The 27,390-nt window shown below is 42.7% G+C and overlaps 1 protein-coding gene and 1 pseudogene across 1 annotated transcript; both read right to left on the reverse strand.

The window, feature by feature from the left end:
• Positions 1–507: 507 nt before the first annotated feature.
• On the reverse strand, positions 508–9,357 carry LOC124646946 (annotated as a pseudogene).
• A 16,738-nt stretch (positions 9,358–26,095) lies between these two features.
• LOC124705682 (pathogenesis-related protein PRB1-3-like) lies at positions 26,096–26,599 on the reverse strand. The gene has a single exon (XM_047237385.1). It carries the CDS (start codon positions 26,597–26,599, stop codon positions 26,096–26,098), a length of 504 nt encoding a protein of 167 aa, XP_047093341.1.
• Between the last annotated feature and the right edge of the window lie 791 nt (positions 26,600–27,390).

Below are 27,390 nucleotides of genomic sequence, written 5' to 3' on the forward strand. Positions count from 1 at the left end.
CTCACCGACATCGTTCAGAAATCGTGAGCCGAAATCATCATCATCTCCATTGGGTTCTGGTCCACGGGCACTCTCATAAATAATGTTTTGCACCATTTCTTCTTGCTCCTCATCTCGGATGAAGGGGCTGTCCTCCATAGCTCAATGTCACTACAAAATTCATCATCTCATGATCATAACAGATTGCTAGATGGATAACAATTCAAGTGAAGAAAGCAAAAAAAATTATAAGACCCATCCATCTGATCTCGACCTCCGATGGGATCGGGCTTTGCAACGCCGTAACTCCCGGATAAGCACCATCGCTAATCCTAATCCTAATCGCAGCACGGACTATAGTAGGATCGATTCGTTCTGGGATGAGTGGGGGAGGGGCACATGCCATCTGACCCCACCACCACTCCCCTCCCTTACCTACAGCTGTTAATTTGCTCCCTCGTCCCGTCTCCCCTCTCCTAGCTTCTTCTCCCTTCTCGCTCCCCCCCACCACCACCATCTCCCTCCTCCTCACTTCCCACTCTCTCCCTGCTCATCGTGGCGCCGCTGCTGCTCCTCCTCACTGTGCTGCTCGCGGCCGCCGATGACGCGTAGGAAAATGGCATCGTCCAGCTGAACCCCGCGGCACAGCATCAGAGAGAAGAGATGCAGTGCCACCCTCCACCGGCCGTGCATGGCCATGGCCCTCATGATGGTGCACCATGATACCAGGTCCTCCTTGTCCGGGAGCAGGTCGAACCCCTCGAACGCCAGCCGGGCCTCCCCGCACTTGGCGTAGGCGTCGATCAGCGCGTTACCGACGACCTGCTCGCCGATGATCCCTCGCTTCAGCGTGTACGAGTACAGCACCTTGACACATGCCAGAGAGCCGGTGCATGCAATGGCGTGCAAGACGCTGACTACGGTGGCCTCGTTCGGCGCGGCCTCGCCGTCGAAGAGCATCGCCCGGAATATGGCGACAGTATCATGTGGGTGCTGACGTGGGAGTTGGATTGCAACGGCCCCAGAAAGTAGCTTCCTTGTGACGGTAAAGCACTCGTCCGTTGGGCACCCCAAGAGGAAGGTATGATGTGTACAGCAACAAGTTTTCCCTTAGTAAGAAACCAAGGTTTATCGAACCAGTAGGAGCCAAGAAGCACGTTGAAGGTTGTTGATGGCGGAGTGTAGTGCGGCGCAACACCAGGGATTCCGGCGCCAATGTGGAACCTGCACAACACAATCCAAGTACTTTGCCCCAACTTAACAGCGAGGTTGTCAATCTCACCGGCTTGCTGTAATAAAGGATTAGATGTATAGTGTGGAAGATGATGTTTGCAACGAACAGTAAGAACAAGTATTGCAGTAGATTGTATTCAGATGTAAAGAATGGACCGGGGTCCACAGTTCACTAGTGGTGTCTCTCCAATAAGAAATAGCATGTTGGGTGAACAAATTACAGTTGGGCAGTTGACAAATAGAGAGGGCATAACAATGCACATACATATTATGATGAGTAATGTGGAATTCAATTGGGCATTACGACAAAGTACATAGACCGCTATCCAGCATGCATCTATGCCTAAAAAGTCCACCTTCAGGTTATCATCCGAACACATTCCAGTATTAAGTTGCGAACAACAGATAATTGCATTAAGTATGGTGCGTAATGTAATCAACAAATACATCCTTAGACATAGCATTGATGTTTTATCCCTAGTGGCAATAGCACATCGACAACCTTAGAACTTTCTGTCTCTGTCCCAGATTTAATGGAGGCATGAACCCACTATCGAGCATAAATACTCCCTCTTGGAGTTACAAGTATCAACTTGGCCAGAGCCTCTACTAGCAACGGAGAGCATGCAAGATCATAAACAACACATAGATGATAGATTGATAATCAACATAACATAGTATTCCATATTCATCGGATCCCAACAAACGCAACATGTAGCATTACAGATAGATGATCTTGATCATGTTAGGCAGCTCACAAGATCCAACAATGATAGCACATGAGGAGAAGACGGCCATCTAGCTACTGCTATGGACCCATAGTCCAGGGGTGAACTACTCACACATCAATCCGGAGGCGATCATGGCGATGAAGAGTCCTCCGGGAGATGATTCCCCTCTCCGGCAGGGTGCCGGAGGCGATCTCCTGAATCCCCCGAGATGGGATTGGCGGCGGCGGCGTCTCTGTAAGGTTTTCCGTATCGTGGCTCTCGGTACTGGAACTATTATCGACGAAGGCTTCTTATAGGCGAAGAGGTAGGTTTAGGGGCGACGCGAGGGACCCACACAGTAGGGCCGCGCGGCCAAGGCCTGGGCCGCGCCGCCCTAGCGTGGCGTCGCCTCGTCGCCCCACTTCGTTTCCCTTTCGGTGTTCTGGAAGCTTCGTGGAAAAATAAGATACTGGGCGTTGATTTCGTCCAATTCCGAGAATATTTCCTTACTAGGATTTCTGAAACCAAAAACAGCGAGAAAACAGACAATCGGCTCTTCGACGATCTCGTCAATAGGTTAGTGCCGGAAAATGCATAAATATGATATAAAGTGTGTATAAAACATGTGAGTATCATCAATAAAGTAGCATGGAACATAAGAAATTATAGATACGTTTGAGACGTATCAAGCATCCCCAAGCTTAGTTCCTACTCGTCCCGAGTAGGTAAACGATAACAAAGATAATTTCTTAAGTGACATGCTATCATAATCTTGATCAATACTATTGTAAAGCACATGAGCTGAGATCAAATCATTCAAAGCAAATATCTATATTGATATAAGAGATGATAATGCAAGAGTTAAACAAGCTAAAAGTTTTCATGAACTATAGCTTTAAAGACATGAAACCGTACAAAGTTCATTAAAGATGTGTTAAGATTCAGCATAGAAGTTCTATCCTTCATTCCAAGCATCAAGTAAATTTTCACAACATAAGAAGGATTCAGACAAGTAAACATAAACATGAACGTCATGAATCAACTGTTTCGAAGTCTACTCAACCGGTGAGCGCAAGCATTTGGTATTAGCACCAGGATGTTATGGCATAAAGAACGTTAATGGGGGTTTGGAAGGTCAAATGGAAGAAAGTCTTACAAAGCTATAAGTGACCATTAGACAAGAGGAAGTCTTATGATCGAAACTATGCAAGGAGTAGTGATTGCCATGCAACGGATGCACATAGAGCTATATGTGTATGAAAGCTCTCCAATGGAACTAGTGGGGGTGCATCCAACTTGGTTGCTCACGAAGACCTAGAGCACTTTTGAGGAAGCTCATCATTGGAATATACAATCCAAGTTCTATAGTGTAAATTCCCCACATAGTTATACTAGTAAAACATGAAAACTCTCTCATATGGAGTATAGGTGCTAAACATGAGCACAAATGATGACTATGAATACTGCAGGTGCTTCATGGCTCTTTTCACTTTTAGGGGCAACATCTTAATATGACAACACACTTTTCGGTACAAATAACTCATAATGAAACATTATATATAAAACTGTATGCCTCTGCCAGTGTAGCAGGATGTGCAATGATCTAGCGTAACATGGGTAAACCACACATCAGCTGTATAGAATCATGCAAAGCAATATATAAATGATAAACGACAACATGTAATGTAATGTAAAATGGAAGTTGCATGGAAATATATCTCGGAACAGCTATGAAAATGCTGTGGTAGGTAGGTATGGTGGCTGTTTTGAGAAGATGTATGGGCTTATGTGTAGGAGAACAAGAGAAAGTCCTCCCACGGGTTTGGATATACTGGCGAAGTATGCACAATTATCAATGTGAGCAAAAGGCAATGCACAGTACCGAAGAGGCTAGCAAATTTGGATGGTGGAAGTGCCAAAAACCGTAGCTTAACATTAGTCAAAAGGAACTCACAAGCTTATTGCAAACAACTAGCAGGTTCAACATTAAGAGCATGATTAAAATTTACTCCAAGGAGGGCCGTTCACGGCGGCAGAAGTACCCCGCTAGCTCCCTCGACCTTCAGCACAACTTAGTTATTACGATGAACTCTTAGACATGGAAAGCTATCAAGTCCAACTACACCTTCAACTATTTAAATAGAGTTTGTAGTACGGCACAAGCTTAAAGACAACAATCCACTACTAATTTTAACTTATTTATCCAGCAAGCCTTACCATCTAAATACCTCAAAACGTTTGCAAAGAATCAAGTTATCAAAGCTCAATGATCTACAAGTATTTCACTATATACTACCACATGCAGTATTTCCTATTTCCAACCATATAACAATTAACGAAGCAGTTTCAACCTTTGCCATGAACATTAAGAATAAAAGCTAAGAACATATGTGTTCATATGCAAAAGCGGAGCGTTTCTCTCTCCCACACAATGAATGCTAGGATCCAACTTTATTCAAACAAAACAAAAAAAAACATAAAGACGCTCCAAGTAAAGCACATAAGATGTGGCCGAATAAAAATATAGTTTCACTAGAGGTGACCTGATAATGTTGTCGATGAAGAAGGGGATGCCTTGGGCATCCCCAAACTTAGATGCTTGAGTCTTCTTGAAATATGCAGGGATGAACCACGGGGGCATCCCCAAGCTTAGAGCTTTCACTCTCCTTGATCATATTGTATCATCCTCCTCTCTTGATCCTTGAAAACTTCCTCCACACCAAACTCGAAACAAACTCATTAGAGCGTTAGTGCATAATCAAAAATTCACATGTTCAGAGGTGACATAATCATTCTTAACACTTCTGGACATTGCACAAAGCTACTGAAAGTTAATGGAATAAAGAAATGCATCAAACATAGCAAAACAGGCAATGCGAAATAAAAGGCAGAATCTCTCAAAACAGAACAGTCCGTAAAGACGAATTTTTCTGGGGCACTAGACTTACTCAAATGAGAAAACTCAAAACTAATGAAAGTTGCGTACATATCTGAGGATCACGCACGTAAATTGGCATATTGTTCCGAGTTACCTACAGACGCAGTGACTCAATTTCGTGACAGCAAGAAAACTGTTTCTGCGCAGTAATCCAAATCTAGTATCAACTTTATCATCCGAGACTTTACTTGGCACAACAATGCAATAAAATAAAGATAAGGAGAGGTTGCTACAGTAATAACAACTTCCAAGACTCAAATATAAAATAAAAGTGCTGTAGTAAAATCATGGGTTGTCTCCCATAAGCGTTTTTCTTTAACGCCTTTCAGCTAGGCGCAGAAAGTGTGTATCAAGTGTTATCAAGAGATGAAGCATCAAAATTATAATTTGTTCTAATGATAGAATCAAAAGGTAACTTCATTCTCTCTCTAGGGAAGTGTTCCATACCTTTTTTGAGAGGAAATTGATATTTAATATTACCTTCCTTCATATCAATAATAGCACCAACAGTTCGAAGAAAAGGTCTTCCCAATATAATGGGACAAGATGCATTGCATTCAATATCCAAGATAACAAAATCAACGGGGATAAGGTTATTGTTAACAGTAATGCGAACATTATCAATCCTCCCCAAAGGTTTCTTTGTAGAATTATCAGCAAGATTAACATCCAAATAACAATTTTACAACGGTGGCAAGTCAAGCATATCATAGAGTTTCTTGGGGATAACAGAAATACTTGCACCAAGATCACATAAAGCATTACAATCAAAATCATTGACCTTCATCTTAATAATGGGCTCCCAACCATCCTCTAACTTCTTAGGAATAGAAGTTTCAAGTTTTAATTTATCTTCTCTAGCTTTTATGAGAGCATTTGTAATATGTTTTGTAAAGGCCAAATTTATAGCACTAGCATTAGGACTTTTAGCAAGTTTTTATAAGAACTTTATAACTTCAGAGATGTGACAATCATCAAAATCTAAACCATTATAATCTAAAGCAATGGGATCATTGTCCCCAATGTTGGAAAAAAATTCAGCAGTTTTATCACAAGCAGTTTCAGCAGTTTTAGCAGTTTCAGGCAGTTTTGAACGCTTTGCATTAGGAGTAGAAACATTGCCAACACCAATTATTTTACCATTGATAGTAGAAGGTGTAGCAACATGTGAAGCATTAGCATTACTAGTGGTGGTAATAGTCCAAACTTTAGTTACATTATTCTCTTTAGCATTTTCTTCTCTTTCCCACCTAGCACGCAATTCAACCATCAATCTAATATTCTCATTAATTCTAACTTGGATGGCGTTTACTGTAGCAAATGACTTAATATCTTTATCTTCATTAGGCATAACTTTTGATTTCAAAAGATCAACATCAGCAGCAAGACTATCAACCTTAGAGGCAAGAATATCAATTTTACCAAGCTTTTCTTCAACAGATTTATTAAAAGCATTTTGTGTACTAATAAATTCTCTAAGCATGGCTTCAAGACCAGAGGGTACATTCGTATTATTGTTGTAAGAATTCCCATAAGAATTACCATAACCATTACTATTATGAGAAGGATATGGCCTATAGTTGTTACTAGAATTATTCCGATAAGCATTGTTGTTGAAATTATTATTTTTAATGAAGTTCACATCAACATGTTCTTCTTGGGCAACCAATGAAGCTAACGGAACATTATTAGGATCAACATTAGATCTACCATTCACAAGCATAGACATTATAGCATCAATCTTATCACTCAAGGAGGAGGTTTCTTCAACAGAATTTACCTTCTTACCTTGTGGAGCTCTTTCCGTGTGCCATTCAGAGTAATTAATCATCATATCATCAAGAAGCTTTGTTGCGGCGCCTAGAGTGATGGACATAAAAGTACCTCCAGCAGCTGAATCCAATAAGTTCCGCGAAGAAAAATTCAATCCTGCATAAAAGGTTTGGATGATCATCCAAGTAGTCAGTCCATGGGTTGGGCAATTTTTAACCAAAGATTTCAATCTTTTCCATGCTTGGGCAACATGCTCATTATCCAATTGCTTAAAATTCATTATGCTACTTCTCAAAGATATAATTTTAGCAGGAGGATAATATCTACCAATGAAAGCATCCTTATACTTTTGCATCTCACAAAGTTCAACAAAATTATTAAGATGGGCATCAGCATCATCAGAACTAACACCAAAAAATTGCTCTCTCATAACAAGATTCAGTAAAGCAGGTTTAATTTCAAAGAATTCTGCTGTAGTAGCAGGTGGAGCAATAGGTGTGCATAAGAAATCATTATTATTTGTGCTAGTGAAGTCACATAACTTAGTATTTTCAGGAGTACCCATTTTAGCAATAGTAAATAAAGCAAACTAGATAAAGTAAATGCAAGTAATATTTTTAATATAGAGAACGCAAACAGGATAGTAAATAAAGTAAAACAAGTAACTAATTTTTTGTATTTTGATATAAGAAAGCAAACAAAGCAGTAAATAAAATAAAGTAAAGCAAGACAAAAACAAATTAAAGAGATTAGAAGTGGGAGACTCCCCTTGCAGCGTGTCTTGATCTCCCCGGCAACGGCGCTAGAAAATTAGCTGCTGACGTGGGAGTTGGATTGCAACGGCCCCAGAAAGTAGCTTCCTTGTGACGGTAAAGCACTCGTCCGTTGGGCACCCCAAGAGGAAGGTATGATGTGTACAGCAGCAAGTTTTCCCTCAGTAAGAAACCAAGGTTTATCGAACCAGTAGGAGCCAAGAAGCACGTTGAAGGTTGTTGATGGCGGAGTGTAGTGCGGCGCAACACCAGGGATTCCGGCGCCAACATGGAACCTGCACAACACAATCCAAGTACTTTGCCCCAACTTAACAGCGAGGTTGTCAATCTCACCGGCTTGCTGTAACAAAGGATTAGATGTATAGTGTGGAAGATGATGTTTGCAAAGAACAGTAAGAACAAGTATTGCAGTAGATTGTATTCAGATGTAAAGAATGGACCGGGGTCCACAGTTCACTACTGGTGTCTCTCCAATAAGAAATAGCATGTTGGGTGAACAAATTACAGTTGGGCAATTGACAAATAGAGAGGGCATAACAATGCACATACATATTATGATGAGTAATGTGGAATTCAATTGGGCATTACGACAAAGTACATAGACCGCTATCCAGCATGCATCTATGCCTAAAAAGTCCACCTTCAGGTTATCATCCGAACCCCTTCCAGTATTAAGTTGCAAACAACAGACAATTGCATTAAGTATGGTGCGTAATGTAATCAACAAATACATCCTTAGACATAGCATTGATGTTTTATCCCTAGTGGCAACAACACATCCACAACCTTAGAACTTTCTGTCACTCTCCCAGATTTAATGGAGGCATGAACCCACTATCGAGCATAAATACTCCCTCTTGGAGTTACAAGTATCAACTTGGCCAGAGCCTCTACTAGCAACGGAGAGCATGCAAGATCATAAACAACACATAGATGATAGATTGATAATCAACATAACATAGTATTCCATATTCATCGGATCCCAACAAACGCAACATGTAGCATTACAGATAGAGGATCTTGATCATGTTAGGCAGCTCACAAGATCCAACAATGATAGCACATGAGGAGAAGATGACCATCTAGCTACTGCTATGGACCCATAGTCCAGGGGTGAACTACTCACACATCAACCCGGAGGCGATCATGGCGAGGAAGAGTCCTCCGGGAGATGATTCCCCTCTCCGGCAGGGTGCCGGAGGCGATCTCCTGAATCCCCCGAGATGGGATTGGCGGCGGCGGCGTCTCGTAAGGTTTTCCGTATCGTGGCTCTCGGTATCGGAACTATTATCGACGAAGGCTTCTTATAGGCGAAGAGGTAGGTTTAGGGGCGACGCGAGGGACCCACACAGTAGGGCCGCGCGGCCAAGGCCTGGGCCGCGCCGCCCTAGCGTGGTGTCGCCTCGTCGCCCCACTTCGTTTCCCTTTCGGTGTTCTGGAAGCTTCGTGGAAAAATAAGATCCTGGGCGTTGATTTCGTCCAATTCCAAGAAAATTTCCTTACTAGGATTTCTGAAACCAAAAACAGCAGAAAACAGCAACTGGCTCTTCGGCATCTCGTCAATAGGTTAGTGCTGGAAAATGCATAAATATGACATAAAGTGTGTATAAAACATGTGAGTATCATCAATAAAGTAGCATGGAACATAAGAAATTACAGATACGTTTGAGACGTATCAGTGGGCTGCCGCTCCTCGCGAGCCCCCACACCGTCGCAGTTCAGGAGAAGACATCTCGCTCGGGCATTCCATCGAATAGGTAGCGCGCGCTGCGTAGGGCACCACACTTGGCGTAGACGTCCAGCACAGCATTGTCCAGGATCGGGTTCGCTTCGGGCCGCCGCCTCACCGGAGCCAGAACCTGTGGATGGCCCGCCCAAGCGTGAGGCTCCGCAGCCTGGTGCAGGCCTGGAGAACGCTCACGAGCGTCAACACTTTCGGCACCGCGTCCATCCTGGCGAGCAGGGAGGCGGTGCGGCGTGCAGCGAGGGAGGCGCAGGCGGCGCAGGCGTCCAGCGAGGCGGCTAGGGAGGGCGGCGTAGCGAGCGAGCGAGCAGGGAGGGCAGCACATCGAGGGAGGGCGGCGCAACGAGAGAGAGGATGCACCGATGCAACGAGGCGGCGGTGCCATGCAGCGAGACGGCGGCGGGACGGCGACGTGGCCGGAGCTCTCGTCTTTGCGCGCGTCGTCTTTGGGGGAAAGTGTTGATTTTTGGGGGAATTGGGTCTCCGGGCGAAGATTCGGGGGAAAAACCCCTTTGGTACCGGTTCCACCCACCAACCGGTACCAAAGGTATTTGGTACCGGTTGTGGGCTCGAACCGGTACCAAAGGTCCTTTTCTGTTTTCTTTTTCTTTTTCTATTTATGTTACTTTTTATGTTTTCTATTTCTGTTTCTTTTCTATTTATGTTTTCTATTTTCAAATTCTGTTTTCTTTTTCTTTTTCTTTTTCTGTTTTCTTTTTTATTTTTCAATTTCTATTTTTTTCCTTTTCTATTTTCTTTTTCTGTTTTCTTTTTCTTTTTCTGTATTCTATTTATGTTTTTGTATTTCTTTTTTTCCTTTTTTATTTTTTTTCCTATTTCTGACACCGAATAAGGTTTCCTCGTTCCGTTTAAATATGAAGTAGCTCCGTTTAAATATGGTCGGGGGAAAAATAACGTGAACCCTAATTTGTCTTGATGGGACTCCCGCCAGGATGCCGTCCACGCGGGAAAGTTTCCCGCCATGACGATGCGCGGGAGGAAAAGGGCAGGAAATAATGGGCAACTGAAAATTTTATTACGATTGAACTGGAATTAAAGTACATAGGTCAACTGAAAATTAAGATACATGGCCAGATTCGAATATTGGAGTGATTCAGTCATACTCGTTCCTAACCCTATACACGTCGCCACTGTAATCATCGTAGTCACCGACGTCGTCATCACTGGCATCGGGGTCACGGTAGTCGAACCTCGGCAGGTGAGAGTGCGTGGGCTGGGACTAAGGGTAGCGCAGGCGGGGGCCACGGTAGGTGATGACGCGTAAAGCACACGCCCGTTGGGAACCCCAAGTGGAAGGTGTGATGCGTACAGCAACAAGTTTCCCTCAGTAAGAAACCAAGGTTTATCGAACCAGTAGGAGTCAAGAAGCACGTTGAAGGTTGATGGAGGCGGAGTGTAGTGCGGCGCAACACCAGGGATTCCGGCGCCAACGTGGAACCTGCACAACACAACCAAATTACTTTGCCCCAACGTGACAGTGAGGTTGTCAATCTCACCGGCTTGCTGTAACAAAGGATTAGATGTATAGTGTGGATGATGATTGTTTGCGAGAGAACGAGTAGAACAAGTATTGCAGTAGATTGTATTCGATGTAAAAGAATGGACCGGGGTCCACAGTTCACTAGTGGTGTCTCTCCCATAAGATAAACAACATGTTGGGTGAACAAATTACAGTTGGGCAATTGACAAATAAAGATAGCATAATAATGCACATACATGTTATGATGAGTAGTGTGAGATTTAATTGGGCATTACGACAAAGTACATAGACCGCTATCCAGCATGCATCTATGCCTAAAAAGTCCACCTTCAGGTTATCATCCGAACCCTTCCAAGTATTAAGTTGCAAACAACGAGACAATTGCATTAAGTATGGTGCGTAATGTAATCAACAAATACATCCTTAGATATAGCATTGATGTTTTATCCCTAGTGGCAACAGCACATCCACAACCTTAGAGGTTGCTGTCACTCCCCCAGATTTAATGGAGGCATGAACCCACTATCGAGCATAATTACTCCCTCTTGGAGTTACAAGCAATGACTTGGCCAGAGCATCTACTAGCAACGGAGAGCATGCAAGATCATAAACAACATATAGATGATAGATTGATAATCAACATAGCATAGTATTCCATATTCATCGGATCCCAACAAACGCAACATGTAGCATTACAGATAGATGATCTTGATCATGTTAGGTAGCTCACAAGATCCAACAATGATAGCACAATTAGGAGAAGACGACCATCTAGCTACTGCTATGGACCCATAGTCCAGGGGTGAACTACTCACACATCAATCCGGAGGCGACCATGGCGGTGTAGAGTCCTCCGGGAGATGATTCCCCTCTCCGGCAGGGTGCCGTAGGCGATCTCCTGAATCCCCCGAGATGGGATTGGCGGCGGCGGCGTCTCTGGAAGGTTTTCCGTATCGTGGCTCTCGGTACTGGAACTATTATCGACGAAGGCTTAAGTAGGCGGAAGGGTAGGTCAGGGGGCCTCACGGGGGCCCCACACAATAGGGCCGCGCGGCCAGCACTTGGGCCGCGCCGCCCTAGTGTGGCGGCGCCCCGTGGCCCCACTTCGTTTCTCCCTCGGTCTTCTGGAAGCTTCGTGGAAAAATAGGACCCTGGGCGTTGATTTCGTCCAATTCCGAGAATATTTCCTTACTAGGATTTCTGAAACCAAAAACAGCAGAAAACGACAATCGGCTCTTCGGCACCTCGTTAATAGGTTAGTGCCGGAAAATGCATAATAATGACATATAATGTGTATAAAACATGTGAGTATCATCATAAAAGTAGCATGGAACATAAGAAATTATAGATACGTTTGAGACGTATCAGTAGGCCATGACACTCTGGAGAGTCCGGCCGCGCCACCACAGCTGACGGCCGGCCTCGTTGAAGTTCGAACGAGGCGGGCCATCCTCCTCGTGCCTGGTAAGCGCACTCTCACGCCGATTGATAAAGAAGCCATCCCAAGTCGGGATGCCACTGGCGATTCCTACGCTGCTCTAGCGTGAGCTCGAAGTAGTAGTGGTTCGTGATGGCCATCTGGCGCACCACACCTAGACTGACAGGAGGGATCGGTACGCCTCCGACGATCAGCAACCAGCCGGTGGGGACGTGGTAGCCGGCGGGTAGGGGTAGTTCGAGGCGCAAAGCGCCTCCGCCTCCTGGGGGTTAGAGATACGATGGAAGCCATGGGAGAGAGTGAGGAGGTTTGAAGATATGAGTCTAGATGTGATATGGAAATGGAGGCCAAGCCTACATATATATAGTGAAAAATAGCGGGAAGACGGAGGCGGGAAGCGTTGGAAAGCGCTGGAAGAAAATAGGCGGGAACGCAAGAAACTTTCATCCCGGGTGGGGGCCCAAACCAGGACAAAAGATGGGGGGGCTTAATCTGGGGGAGGCTTATCTGGTGGCTTCATCTTGGCTGACGCCGATGATGATGATGAGGGTGATAAGGATGTGTGGGCAACCATTAGTCCCGACTGGTGGGTACAACCGGGACTAAAGGTGGTTTTTGTGTCATCTAACAAAACTGTCGGTGGGATAAGGACATGTGGGCATCCTTTAGTCCCGGCTGGTGGGAGCAACAGAGACTAAAGCTATCGGCAGGATAAGGACGCGTGGGTGGACGCACTGCTCTATGAGATAAAGCATGTAGCGCACGACGCCATGTCGTAGGAACAAGACAAAGTAGAAGCGGCGCCGTGCTTATAAAAGGACCATTGATAAGCCATGGCAAGCAGCTCAACAAGCCAACCTAGCTAGAAGGTAGGGAGAGTTTAATCCCCATGGATGGAGGAAAGGGTTGGGAAATCTCCCGTGGCGGAACTTCTCGAGGATGTCGTTGGTGCACACGCCCCGACTGACAGCACTCTGGAGGCCTTCTACATCATGCATCACCTAAAAGGGTTTGTTCGGTATCGCCAGAACTTATTGCTGCCATCTTCTCTCTGAGGATGGGCCGAAAAGTTGACGCGGATCAACGATGATGTCCTCAGAGAAGACTTCCATGCTACCCAGGTCAAGTTATCACAGATTATCCTTGAAGAAGTCATCGCAGGGGGAGGGCTCTTACACCAGGGTAGAGCATTATATAAGAGGGACATCGAAGATCGTCTCAAAGCGCAGGGTGACCGTAGGACGTGGAATACAAAAGATTTGTACAAGGCTTTCCCGGAGCCCTGCGAGGCCACTGCTCCTTGATTTAGTGCGTGTGGGTCATAAACTCTAAGTACTATCTTAATCGGTTTGTGTGTATCGATGGACGTCATCTTGTGTGTGTGCGTCACAAACTTAACTTACCTAGCTATAAACGATCGTTGTTGTTGTCTTCAACTTTACTATATACGGGTGTCCTGTTCAATTACGAATGCTTGCTCTAATATTTATCAACATATATGCATGATATGTACTAATATGATATACTAATATGCCTTGTCAATAGAGATGCCGACGTACGTTGTGTACAAGGGTCGGGTACCAGGTGTCTACGAGGAGTGGCAAGACTATCTCGAACAAGTGCATAAGTTCAGCGGGAACAACTACAAGGGATACGCGACTAGAGAGGAGGTGGTAGCACAGTGGAGGAGACACGCGTGAAAGAAGACGACCCGGCTGAAGTTCTTGGTCCCCCTCTTACTCAGCGCCACCGTGGTTGTACTCTACTTCACTTTAGTCTAGGTGACCGGTGACTAAGACATGTATGCAACGATCCATGAACATTTCTAATGTACTTGTGTAATAATTTGGATCTAAATGATGTAATGATGAAGATTTGCGTGTATCATGTCATTTGTGAGTATTCATGTTATTTCTGGATATGCTATGTATATATCCTGTATATTCCATGTATAATGCCTGGATATACTGCAAAAATGGAAAATTTTCAAAAATCCAAAAAAAAACAATAATGGGGCGCATATGAGAATATGCACCACAAAATCGGGAAAAAATCCGTGGTGCATCAACAGATATGCGCCACAGAATCGGGTGCAAAGTTCGCATGGCGCATTTCCGCATATGCGCCAAAGAATCTGTTGACCTTCTGTGGTGCATTTCCACATATGCGCCACAGAATCTGTTGACCTTCTATGCCGCATGGTCTAGTATGTGCCACATAATTCTCGGAATTCTGTGGCACATGTAGATATGCGCCATAGAATTTAAATACTAGTCGCGTGACAACTGCGGTGAGAGAGATATGCGCCACATAACTTCTTTTTAGTGCGCCACAGAAGACCTATTTTCCAGTAGTGAATGGAGTGTTGTATGCCGTCCAAAAGATCAAGGTGGACTTGGCGTTCATGATCTTGAAGTTAAAACATGGCCTTGCTAGAAAAATGGTTGGCCAGGTTATTAACGGAGGATGGTGTATGGCAACAGTTACTACGGAAAAGTATGTAGGCTCAAAGGCGATCTTCCATGTTATTTCGAAACCGGGTGACTCGCAATTCTAGGCTGGTATTATGGTAACAAAAAAGCAGTTTTTCCCATTTGTTACCTTCTCTATTAGGAATGGGCCGGAGATACGGTTCTAGAAGAATCGATGGTTGGGAACAACCAGTCTTCTGAATAGTATCCAGCCTTGTACAATATTGTTCGTTACAAGGGGGGCACCTTACACAAGGTGATGGAATCTTCTCCCCCCTCGGTAACGTTCAGACGTGACATTATTGGCCCTCGACTAGATTCTTGGAATGAACTGCTTCTACGATTAGATTCAATACATTTGGCTCCGGGGTTCAATGAATTACGGTGGAGTCTTACCAAGAATGGTGTATTCTAGGTAGGCTCTATGTACAAAGCTCTTTGAATTCCTACTCAACCGGTTGTAAATAACAAATCCATCTGGAAGATGAAGATACCTCTGAAAACAATGGTCTTTGCATGGTATCTTCGTCGAGGTGTGATTCTTACTAAAGATAACCTTGAAAAACGCAGCTGGCGGGGTTGTAAGAAATGTGTCTTCTATCACGAAGAAGAGATAATAAAACATCTTTTCTTCAATTGTCGGGTTGATAGATCTATATGGTCAATCATTCAGATAGGTTCTACCATATACCCACCCTGTAGTATTGCTAATATTTTTGGCAATTGGCTAAATGGGGTGGATTCCAGGTATAACACGTTTATCCGAGTGGGAGCGATTGCAGTTGTATGGTTGCTTGGGCTATGTTGAAATGATAAGGTTTTTAATGACAAAAATTCTTATATTATGGAAGTTATCTATAGGTGTACTAATGTCTACGCACACTCCTTTTCCTGTAGACAGTGTTGGGCCTCCAAGAGCAGAGGTTTGTAGAACAGCAGCAAGTTTCCCTTAAGTGGATCACCCAAGGTTTATCGAACTCAGGGAGGAAGAGGTCAAAGATATCCCTCTCAAGCAACCCTGCAATCACGATACAAGAAGTCTCTTGTGTCCCCAACACACCTAATACACTTGTCAGATGTATAGGTGCACTAGTTCGGCGAAGAGATAGTAAAATACAAGTGGTATGGATGTATATGAGTGGTAATAGCAATCTGAATAAAATATGGCAGCGAGTAAACATGCAACAAAACAGTAAATAAACGGAGATTCGATGTTTGGAAACAAGGCCTAGGGATCATACTTTCACTAGTGGACACTGTCAACATTGATCACATAATAAAACCACTCTACACTCTCTTGTTGGATGACAAACACCATTAATTGTGTAGGGCTACAAGAGCACCTCAATGCCGGAGTTAACAAGCTCCACAACATTCGATGTTCATATTTAAATAACCTTAGAGTGCATGATAGACCATTGCAATTATACCGAGTACTAACATAGCATGCACACCGTCACCGACAGACTATGAAAGGGGGAATAGATCGCATCAATACTATCATAGTAACAGTTAACTTCATAATCTACAAGAGATCACAATCATAGCTTATACCAAGTACTACATGATGCACACACTGTCAACATTACATCGTGGAGGAGGAATAGACTACTTTAATAACATCACTAGAGTAGCACATAGATGATATTCAACTAGATCACAAAGAGAGAGATGAACCACATAGCTACGGTAGAGCCCTCAGCCCCGGGGGAGAACTACTCCCTCCTCATCATGGAGACAGCGATGGCGGTGAAGATGGCGGTGGAGATGGCTTCCGGGGGCAATTCCCCGTCCCGGCAGGGTGCCGGAACAGAGACTTCTGTTCCCCCGAATTGGAGTTTCGCGATGGCGGCGGCTCTGGAAGGTTTTCTGGAGTTTCGTCAATCTGTGTCGATGTTTTAGGTCATGAGGCTTCTTATAGGCGAAGAGGCGGAGTCGGAGGAGCCACGGGGCCTCCTCACACTAGGGGGGCGCGCCCCCCCTTGGGCCGCGCCGCCCACACGTGTGGGGCCCCCAGGGCACCCCTCTAGTCCCTCTCTGACTTTCTGGAAGGTTCCGGGAAAAATAAGATGTTGGGCGTTGATTTCGTCCGATTTCGAGAATATTTCCTCTGTAGGATTTCTGAAACCAAAAACAGCAGAAAACAACAACTGGCACTTCGGCATCTCGTCAATAGGTTAGTTCCGGAAAACGCATAAAATCATCATAAAGTGTGAACAAAACATGTAGGTATTGTCATAAAACAAGCATGGAACATCAGAAATTATAGATACGTTGGAGACGTATCAGCATCCCCAAGCTTAGTTCCTACTCGTCCTCGAGTAGGTAAACGATAAAAGAATAATTTCTGAAGTGACATGCTACCAACATAATCTTGATCATACTATTGTAAAGCATATGCGATGAATGCAGCGATTCAAAGCAATGGTAAAGACAATGATTAAACAACTGAATCATATAGCAAAGACTTTTCATGAATAGTACTTTCAAGACAAGCATCAATAAGTCTTGCATAAGAGTTAACTCATAAAGCAATAAATTTAAAGTAAAGGCATTGAAGCAACACAAAGGAAGATTTAAGTTTCAGCAGTTGCTTTCAACTTGTAACATGTATATCTCATGGATAGTTGTCAATACAGAGTAATATGATGAATGCAAATATGCAAGTATGTAGGAATCAATGCACAGTTGACACAAGTGTTTGCCTCTAAGATAGAAAGAAGTAGGTAAACTGACTCAACGTAAAAGTAGAAGAATGGCCCTTCGAAGAGGGAAGCATGGATTGCTATATTTGTGCTAGAGCTTTTATTTTGAAAACATAGAAACAATTTTGTCAACGGTAGTAATAAAGCATATGTGTTATGTATAATATATCCTACAAGTTGCAAGCCTCATGCATAGATTACCAATAGTGCCCGCACCTTGTCCTAATTAGATTGGATTTACATGGATTATCATTGCATAACATATGTTTTAACCAAGTGTCACAAAGGGGTACCTCTATGCCGCCTGTACAAAGGTCTAAGGAGAAAGCTCGCATTGGATTTCTCGCTTTTGATTATTCTCAACTTAGACATCCATACCGGGACAACATAGACAACAGATAATGGACTCCTCTTTAATGCATAAGCATTCAACAACAGATAATATTCTCATAAGAGATTGAGGTTTGTTGTCCAAACTGAAACTTCCACCATGGATCATGGATTTAGTTAGCGGCCCAATGTTCTTCTCTAACAATATGCATACTCAAACCATTTGATCATGATAAATCACCCTTACTTCAGACAAGACGAACATGCATAGCAACTCACATGATATTCAACAAAGAAATAATTGATGGCGTCCCCAGGAACATGGTTATCGCTCAACAAGAAACTTATAAGAGATAAAACACATAAGTACATATTCAATACCACAATAGTTTTTAAGCTATTTGTCCCATGAGCTATATATTGCAAAGACAAAGAATGGAATTTTAAAGGTAGCACTCAAGCAATTTACTTTGGAATGGCGGAGAAATACCATGTAGTAGGTTGGCATGGTGGACACAAATGGCATAGTTTTTGGCTCAAGGATTTTGGATGCACGAGAAGTAATCCATCTCAATACAAGGCTTAGGCTAGCAAGGTTATTTGAAGCAAACACAAGTATGAACCGATACAGCAAAACTTACATAAGAACATATTGCAAGCATTATAAGACTCTACACTGTCTTCCTTGTTGTTCAAACCCTCACCAGAAAATATCTAGACTCAGAGAGACCAATCATGCAAACCAAATTTTAACAAGCTCTAAAGTATTTCTTCACTAATAGGTGCAGAGTATATGATGCAAGAGCTTAAACATGAGCACAACAATTGCCAAGTATCAAATTATTCAAAACATTATACCAATTACCACATGTAGCATTTCCTGTTTCCAACCATATAACAATTAACGAAGCAGTTTCAACATTCGCCATGAACATTAAGAATAAAGCTAAGAACATATGTGTTCATATGCAACAGCGGAGCGTGTCTCTCTCCCACACAATGAATGCTAGGATACAATTTTATTCAAACAAAACAAAAATAAAAACATAAAGACGCTCCAAGTAAAGCACATAAGATGTGACGGAATAAAAATATAGTTTCAATAGAAGAAACCTGATAAATTGATGAAGAAGGGGATGCCTTGGGCATCCCCAAGCTTAGACGCTTGAGTCTTCTTAAAATATGCAGGGATGAACCACGGGGGCATCCCCAAGCTTAGACTTTTCACTCTTCTTAATCATATATCATCCTCCTCTCTTGACCCTTGAAAACTTCCTCCACACCAAACTCAAAACAAACTCATTAGAGGGTTAGTGCATAATCAAAAATTAACATGTTCAGAGGTGACACAATCATTCTTAACACTTCTAGACATTGCTCAAAGCTACTAGAAGTTAATGTAACAAAAATCCATTCAACACAGCAAAAGAGGCAATGTGAAATAAAAGGCAGAATCTGTCAAAACAGAACAGTCCGTAAAGCGAATTTTTTATAGGCACCAGACTTGCTCATATGAGAAAACTCAAAACTAATGAAAGTTGCGTACATATCTGAGGATCACGCACGTAAATTGGCAGATTTTTCTGAGTTACCTACAGAGAACACTGCCCAAATTCGTGACAGCAAGAAATCTGTTTCTGCGCAGAAATCCAAATCTAATATCAACCTTCTATTAGAGACTTCACTTGGCACAACAATGCAATAAAATAAAGATAAGGAGAGGTTGCTACAGTAGTAACAACTTCTAAGACTCAAATATAAAACAAAATTACTGTAACAAAATAAAGACATGGGTTATCTCCCAAGAAGTGCTTTCTTTATAGCCTCTTAAGATGGGCTCAGTAATTTCAATGATGCACTCGCAAGAAATAAGAGTTGAAGCAAAAGAGAGCATCGAAAGCAAATAAGAAACACTTTTAAGTCTAACCCACTTCCTATGCATAGGAATCTTGTACACAAATGAATTCATGAAGAAAAAAGTGACAAGCATAGGGAGATAAAACAAGAGTAACTTCAAAATTCTCAACATAAAGAGGGGAAACTTAATATTATTAAGATGCATATAACCACGTTTTCCTCTCTCATAATAACTTTCAGTAGCATCATTGATGAAATCCACAATATAACCATCCCTTAAAACATTCTTATCATGGTTCATATGCATAAAAGAATCATTAATTTTGGCATAAGAAGAGTTCTTCTCATTAATAGTAATTGGAGCAGGATTATTATCAAGAATTTGAACATGGTAAACAAGTTGCATACTAAGGGAATTGTTTTTGGCAATCCAATCATAACTATGACAAGTTTCATAAGGGTAGTTATAACCTATATCATAGCATCCTTTATAATAATCATCAAAGGTCGGAGGCATAGTGTCATCATAAGAAATAGAATAGTTATCTTTCACAGTATGTTCATCTGTGACTATACCATCATTGTTACTAGAAGGAGATGTATCAAACATATAATGATCGGTAGCAAAAGGATTTTCAAACACCTCATCCCCAAGCTTAGAGATTTCTATATCATTATGGGAGGAAGCATGGATAGTACTGATATTATGGCAATTATTAACATCATCATTTTCAGAGTTAGTTTCCCCAAGATTTTTAATATCAAAAGTAGTGTGCTCTTTCAAATCATGATCACTAATGTATGTAAAGGGCATAGGAAGATCATTGTACTCAGATTCATTATCATAATAATCATTAGGAGCAACATACTTACGGTTACCTATCGTTATCTCATACACGCGGGGATATGCCGTTACCTCTTTCTCTTTATTCCCCTTCTTCTTCTTCTTCTTCTTCTTCTTCTTCGTTCCCTTCTTCTTCTTCTTCTTCTCTTCCTTCTCCTCGTTCCCTTCTTTAGGAGGAAGAGGCTTGAAGGGAGGCTTCTCCACATAACCTGATTTTTTTCCAGAAACAATAGAAGAAACTTGGGAGGATTCCCCCTTTTCATTAATAAGTTCAAAACACACAGCGGTCCTGTCATATTTTGGCAAAGTGTCATCTTCTAAAATATTTTGTATGTAAGTATTTGTACGGCAATTATCAATGCAATAAGAAAAACACCCATGCATGACATCATCAATATCAAGATCACTCATATGTAACAAAGAGATTTTTCTTGATAACTCTTCACACCACAAAAATAAAGTAAGTTCATCATGCTGATTAGGAGTAATTTCATCATCACAATACAAATTTGCAGCACTCATGGGGTTCGAATTATTATTGGAGGAGCATTGAAAATTAAAATGACCCACTCTATGACAAAGTTCACAAATAAAAGGATAGATGGCACAAACTTTTTTACCAAGATCATCTAGAGCCCTAGACCACTTTCTAGTTTTTTCATTCATATGATGGATACAATATTCATCTTCGATTTGATTAATTCCACAGGGTCTATGCATCCCACAAAAATTAACATGCTTATAAGAAATAGCATTTTCAGAAGTTTGGGCATGTTTATTGCAATCATTAATAACAATTTCATTTTTCATGCAAGCATCTTTAAAGGGTTCATGATACTTATCAAAATTCTTCCTAGGCAATTCAAAATGAGAGGCAAAAGCTTTATAAAGATTTGCAACAACTTGAGAGTCAAGACCATAAGTAGCACTCATATTTCGAAATTTACCAGTATCCATAAAAGTTTCAATGCATTCATAATCATAATTTATACCTGACTCTCTACCTTTGTCGTTCTCCCAATCTTCAGTATTCTCCTGAATCCGATCAAGAACATCCCATCTAGCTTCAACCTCCTTGCTTGTGAAAGATCCCTCCAGACAGGCATCTAGATAGTCCTTGTGATGTCCTGAAAGCCTTGCATAAAAATTATTAATAATAACATTACGGGGGAGCTCATGAATGGGACATTGAGCATTAGTGACTTCAATCTCCCCCATGCTTGGGAAATACTCTCTCCATCACGAGGATAAAAGTTATAAATGTAATTCCTATCAATATGCACTTCATGAGGAGGATAAAATTTAGAATAAAAGAGAGATATAATTTCCTCCCAACCAAGAGAATGACTATTCTTCATCAATTTATACCAATGTGCCGCTTTACCAGACAGCGAAATAGAGAATAGTTTCTTCCTCACTTCATCCATAGAGATACCTGCACACTTGAATAACCCGCATAATTCATGCAAAAACAGTAAATGATCTCCGGGATGGATAGTTCCATCCCTTTCATAACGGTTATCCATAACACGTTCAATAATTTTCATGGGTATCTTGAAAGAAGTACTTTCAGTAGGTGGATTTAAAATATCACAAGCATCATTACAGTTATCGCATATGGGAGATAAAGTATTATCAGAGCAAATTTTCTCCCCTAAAGATGGGAAGCTAAAAAGATCATAAAAATAGCTTCCCCAAGCTTAGACTTCTCCATAGTATTAGCAGTAATTGCGTTCATACTAATAACATTGCTACTAGCATGCAAATAAGGTTCCATAGATTTTTTAATTTTTGCATCAAATAATTCATGTCTTAACTCAGGAAAAAGATTAAAAAGCTCATAGTTGTTTTCCATTATGCCTAACTAGTGTAAACAGGAAACAAAAAGATGCAATTACAGGATCTAAAGGAAATAGCTTCGAGCACTCACATACCGGCAACAGTGCTAAGAAATAGCTTAGTAGTCGGAGGATGTGAATACCTTTTACCTTACCTCCCCGGCAACGGCGCCAGAAAATAGCTTGATGTCTACGCACACTCCTTTTCCTGTAGACAGTGTTGGGCCTCCAAGAGCAGAGGTTTGTAGAACAGCAGCATGTTTCCCTTAAGTGGATCACCCAAAGTTTATCGAACTCAGGGAGGAAGAGGTCAAAGATATGCCTCTCAAGCAACCCTGCAATCACGATACAAGAAGTCTCTTGTGTCCCCAACACACCTAATACACTTGTCAGATGTATAGGTGCACTAGTTCGGCGAAGATATAGTAAAATACAAGTGGTATGGATGTATATGAGTCGTAATAGCAATCTGAATAAAATATGGCAGCGAGTAAACATGCAACTGTAACGAGTAAATAAACGGAGATTCGATGTTTGGAAACAAGGCCTAGGGATCATACTTTCACTAGTGGACACTCTCAACATTGATCACATAATAAAACCACTCTACACTCTCTTGTTGGATGAAACACCATTAATTGTGTAGGGCTACAAGAGCACCTCAATGCCGGAGTTAACAAGCTCCACAACATTCGATGTTCATATTTAAATAACCTTAGAGTGCATGATAGACCATTGCAATTATACCGAGTACTAACATAGCATGCACACCATCACCGACAGACTATGAAAGGGGGAATAGATCGCATCAATACTATCATAGTAATAGTTACTTCATAATCTACAAGAGATCACAATCATAGCTTATACCAAGTACTACATGATGCACACACTGTCAACATTACATCATGGAGGAGGAATAGACTACTTTAATAACATCACTAGAGTAGCACATAGATGATATTCAACTAGATCACAAAGAGAGAGATGAACCACATAGCTACGGTAGAGCCCTCAGCCCAGGGGGAGAACTACTCCCTCCTCATCATGGAGACAGCGATGGCGGTGAAGATGGCGGTGGAGATGGCTTCCGGGGGCAATTCCCCGTCCCGGCAGGGTGCCGGAATAGAGACTTCTGTTCCCCCGAATTGGAGTTTCGCGATGGCGGCGGCTCTGGAAGGTTTTCTGGAGTTTCATCAATCTGTGTCGATGTTTTAGGTCATGAGGCTTCTTATAGGCGAAGAGGCGGAGTCGGAGGAGCCACGGGGCCTCCTCACACTAGGGGGGCGCGCCCCCCCTTGGGCCGCGCCGCCCACACTTGTGGGGCCCCCAGGGCACCCCTCTGGTCCCTCTCTGACTTTCTGGAAGGTTCCGGGAAAAATAATATGTTGGGCGTTGATTTCGTCCGATTCCGAGAATATTTCCTTTGTAGGATTTCTGAAACCAAAAATAGCAGAAAACAGCAACTGGCACTTCGGCATCTCGTCAATAGGTTAGTTCCGGAAAACGCATAAAATCATCATAAAGTGTGAACAAAACATGTAGGTATTGTCATAAAACAAGCATGGAACATCAGAAATTATAGATACGTTGGAGACGTATCATGTACCGCTATGCTCCTTTCATGGTCGCCGCTTCAACGCTTCGAGGACCGAGTTCTTTTTATGGAGGTGTCTACACAGTTGGATAATACGTTCAAAGAGTTTATTTCATAACATGGGTGGATGCATAGCCGTATGATAGAAGCAAATGAAGTTGTAGACTAGTTGGCTTTTTTCCTTTTATTTCTTTTTGTAAACCTTTTGTTTGGATATTGGATTCTTAAACGGATGTGTGCATCTTAGCTATGCAGATGCTGGGTGTAATTCTTGAAGCATCGAGTAATAAAGCATCCTTTATCGAAGAAAAAAAGTTGTACTCCACACTATACATGATTTGGCTTCCCTTAAATTTCATAAACAGTCCGTGCAGAAAAATGACAAGAGAAAATCTAAGCGTCCAAATCTTGATGGTAATAAGAAATGATGGTACGGTCATTTCCCCCAATCTCTAGCTTAACCAGGCCATGGCTTCTCCTACTATCCTACCTACCTACTTCAAAGAAATAAATAAGCACATTGATCAATAACTGCATACTTCTTCATGACATTTGATGCTACCACTTCTCCTTGGTTGGTGTTTTGGGTTGGCCGGCCCACCTTGGGCCACCGGCCTACCCTTTCCCTTGGATGCTTGGCTGGCACCCTTCATGCGCTGCTATTTGGTGGCCCATTTGGGATATCCTTATCTTTAAATAAATTTTTAGTACTTCATTTCATTAATTAAATATTAAAATATACTCCCTTCGTTTCTTGATATAGGGGTATAGTTGTTTTAAGAAAAGCTCCAAAATATATGGTGTAAAAAATAGTGCAACCACAGAGATGCACGACTTACTTCCTGGTGAGGACTACGATGACCTCGCAGGGCCACTGACAACGAGGAGGCGGAAGATGGTGATGACGACGAGGGTGCACATCCCGCCAGTGAAGCAGAGGTGCTCGTGTCAGAAAACTATGGCGAGGCCACGTCCATCACGCGGGCCATCGAGGGTTTGAAGGCGGAGGAGCCCAAATGGGTCTGGGAGGAGCTAGATGTATTCGTCCGTGTCCCTGCCGCCACCTCCACCACTAACGCTGCAGGCCATGTGGGAGTGGCAGATGGTCCTAGTGCCCGCTGCCACCACAGCAGGGCCACCGACATGACCAAAGTACCCTGCGTGGATGCAGCAGGGGTCGTGGATGCTGCCAATCCTGCTTGACCTCATCCAGTACAAGGACAACGAGTAGGCGGCAACGCTGTCGATGCCGGCGCAGGAAGCGTGCCGGCAATAGCTATGATTTATTTTCCCTTCTGTATTTTCTATTTAAATTATCTTTCAATGAATGAATTTTTTTTGGAAATCTCCCGCGTTTTAGAATTAGAATTTAATTTTCGCTCACCACGTGCCTCAGGCCAACCGGCTAGATCCCTTTTCCGAAAAAGTATAGAATAAAGACCAACGGCGCAACCCTGTCGTGTGCCATTGGTCTGTGCACATGCTAGTGGCGCACTAACCCTATGCGCCACAGGTAAGGTAATACTAGGAGCGTGATAACAGTGGGAGATGGTCATGCGTCACGGGTAATAGGATATGGTGCACCACTTGTAAGCGTTTCCTACTAGTGCCTTCCACGCTTGCCACCGCCGAAGCAGGAGATAGCCGACCAGCAGAGGAGACGGTAGTCGATGCCCCGGAGTTGGCTCTGTCCAGAGTGTCTCCTCTAACAAACTGATATATGCAGAAGGTCATATCTCCCTCATTTCAATGGGGATATCCTCGCACACGAATCATTCTAATACATGCACAAGGTCATAACCTATTACCTAGTTTACTATTTGCTACGGAATTCATATCCCTTTTTCTATTGTGTATATCTGAGCTATAAGATCAGGAAGATCGAGTCGGAGGAAGTAGTGCTAGGGGAAGAGCCTATCTTGTACTACAGGAAGAAGGGGGTATTTGGTTTAATATTTGATTTTAGTTATTTTTTGTCTTGTTTATAAGCGAGGTTAATTAGTAACGTACTCTTTCAAATATAATGCTATATCCATCTACCTTTTTTTGGTTTTGTCCATGTCTAGTAATTAAGTTAGAAACCCATCCACGTCCAATCTGAGATGCAATCACAATAACAAGTTGAAATAGGAACACGTACACACCAAGCCAAAGGTTATAGAAAAATACAAACACAATCAAAGCTCATAACGATACAAGAGTGAAAGGGAGGAGGGATTCGGACCACACAAACACAAACGTGGGTGCCATCATTCGACTAAGAATTATGTGAATTCTTAGTCTGCCAAACACTGATCAAACACTATCAGTGTTCCTTAGTTATTTATTACTGCACCACGCTGCTAGGGTACATGCATGCGTAGTCTAATATGGAGTCTGCCCCACCACGTTGCCCGGCGGGCTGTAGTCGCATATGACATACACGCCAGCGTTGCCATCACAGACGAGACCTTGGCACCCTATGGCCGTCGTGTCCCTCCACACCACCTGCTTGTATGCATCGCACGACTTACCAGGAGGCGCGGAGCAGGTGTTGGTGGCGTGGTCGTAGTACTGCTTCTCCGCTACCCACCAGTTCAGGGCGTCCACATAATTCCATTCGGAACCGGTTCCCACGAAGACATTCTCTCCGTATGGGCGGCCTAGTGGAGAGAATTCAAAAAGGCAGTCGGCACGGCGTTTCTCCGCGAACGCATCCGCGTACGTCGCCACCGTGTCATCCCACACCACCGGTGGCACACCGACGTTGGCGCGCACCGTGTTGTGCGCGTCCAACATATCCTGCACCGTGTTCTGGGCAGTGACGATCATGGTGGACGCAAGAGCTAAGAACAGTACTGCAACTAGCTGCTTCGGTGAGTACTTCATCTCGGCCATGCCTTCCTACAAACTCAAGGAAATAAGTATGTGTATGTGTGTGAGTTGATGAGATGGGCTGCCACGGTGAGTTATGTATTTATACTAGTGCAAAAGGTAGCTCGATGGGTAGCTTCTATAAGATGCTAAGCTTGAAGTCATTATACTTGAGTCAATTAGAAGAAAAAAATATCTCAACATACTAGGCAAAATCCAATAGTTCAAAAGTTCAACGCAATAAGTAATTAGGGACCTCATCGTTAGGAAAAATAGAGACGTAGTTACAAAAATCCAACATGCATAGTGGATTTGTGCACACTGTGAAAAAAAATCTATGTTTTTTATTGGAAAGATGAGCATTAGCTTCCAAGAAAGCAGATTAGTCTGCCAATTCGTCATATGTAATGATAATTTAGTACAACAATTCAACTATTTGCTACTTCCACAAGAATTGCTCAAATGGCATCATCAAAATTTTATGGGCAAGTGTAAGAAGAAAAATACTAGGCTTGCCTTAAACTTAGCCCCGTGCCAATTGCAGTCAACTTTCGTTCGATGCACTGTAAAGGCAAAAGAAAATCTAAGCGGGGTTGGATGATCCGCCTGCGCAGGAAGCAAACCCTGCTGGCTCCAAGGGAAGCATAATAGACCGTGTCATTAATCTCACCCTTGCTAATTAATTATAGGATTTGGCTTTGCCTGTAAAAACAGACTACTGCCTTTCCTCAAATCCCTCAACAAGAACATCTGCGCCTTTCTTTGTTTGTACAAATAAATGTTTTGATGAGCTGCTGGGCTCCAAT

The sequence above is a fragment of the Lolium rigidum genome, chromosome 4, assembly GCF_022539505.1.
Source record: "Lolium rigidum isolate FL_2022 chromosome 4, APGP_CSIRO_Lrig_0.1, whole genome shotgun sequence".
NCBI lineage: Eukaryota > Viridiplantae > Streptophyta > Magnoliopsida > Poales > Poaceae > Lolium > Lolium rigidum.

Bases quoted from the DNA above. Each gene is read 5' to 3' on its own strand.
- LOC124705682 (XM_047237385.1), bottom strand. From the start codon at position 26,599: ATGAAGTACTCACCGAAGCAGCTAGTTGCAGTACTGTTCTTAGCTCTT.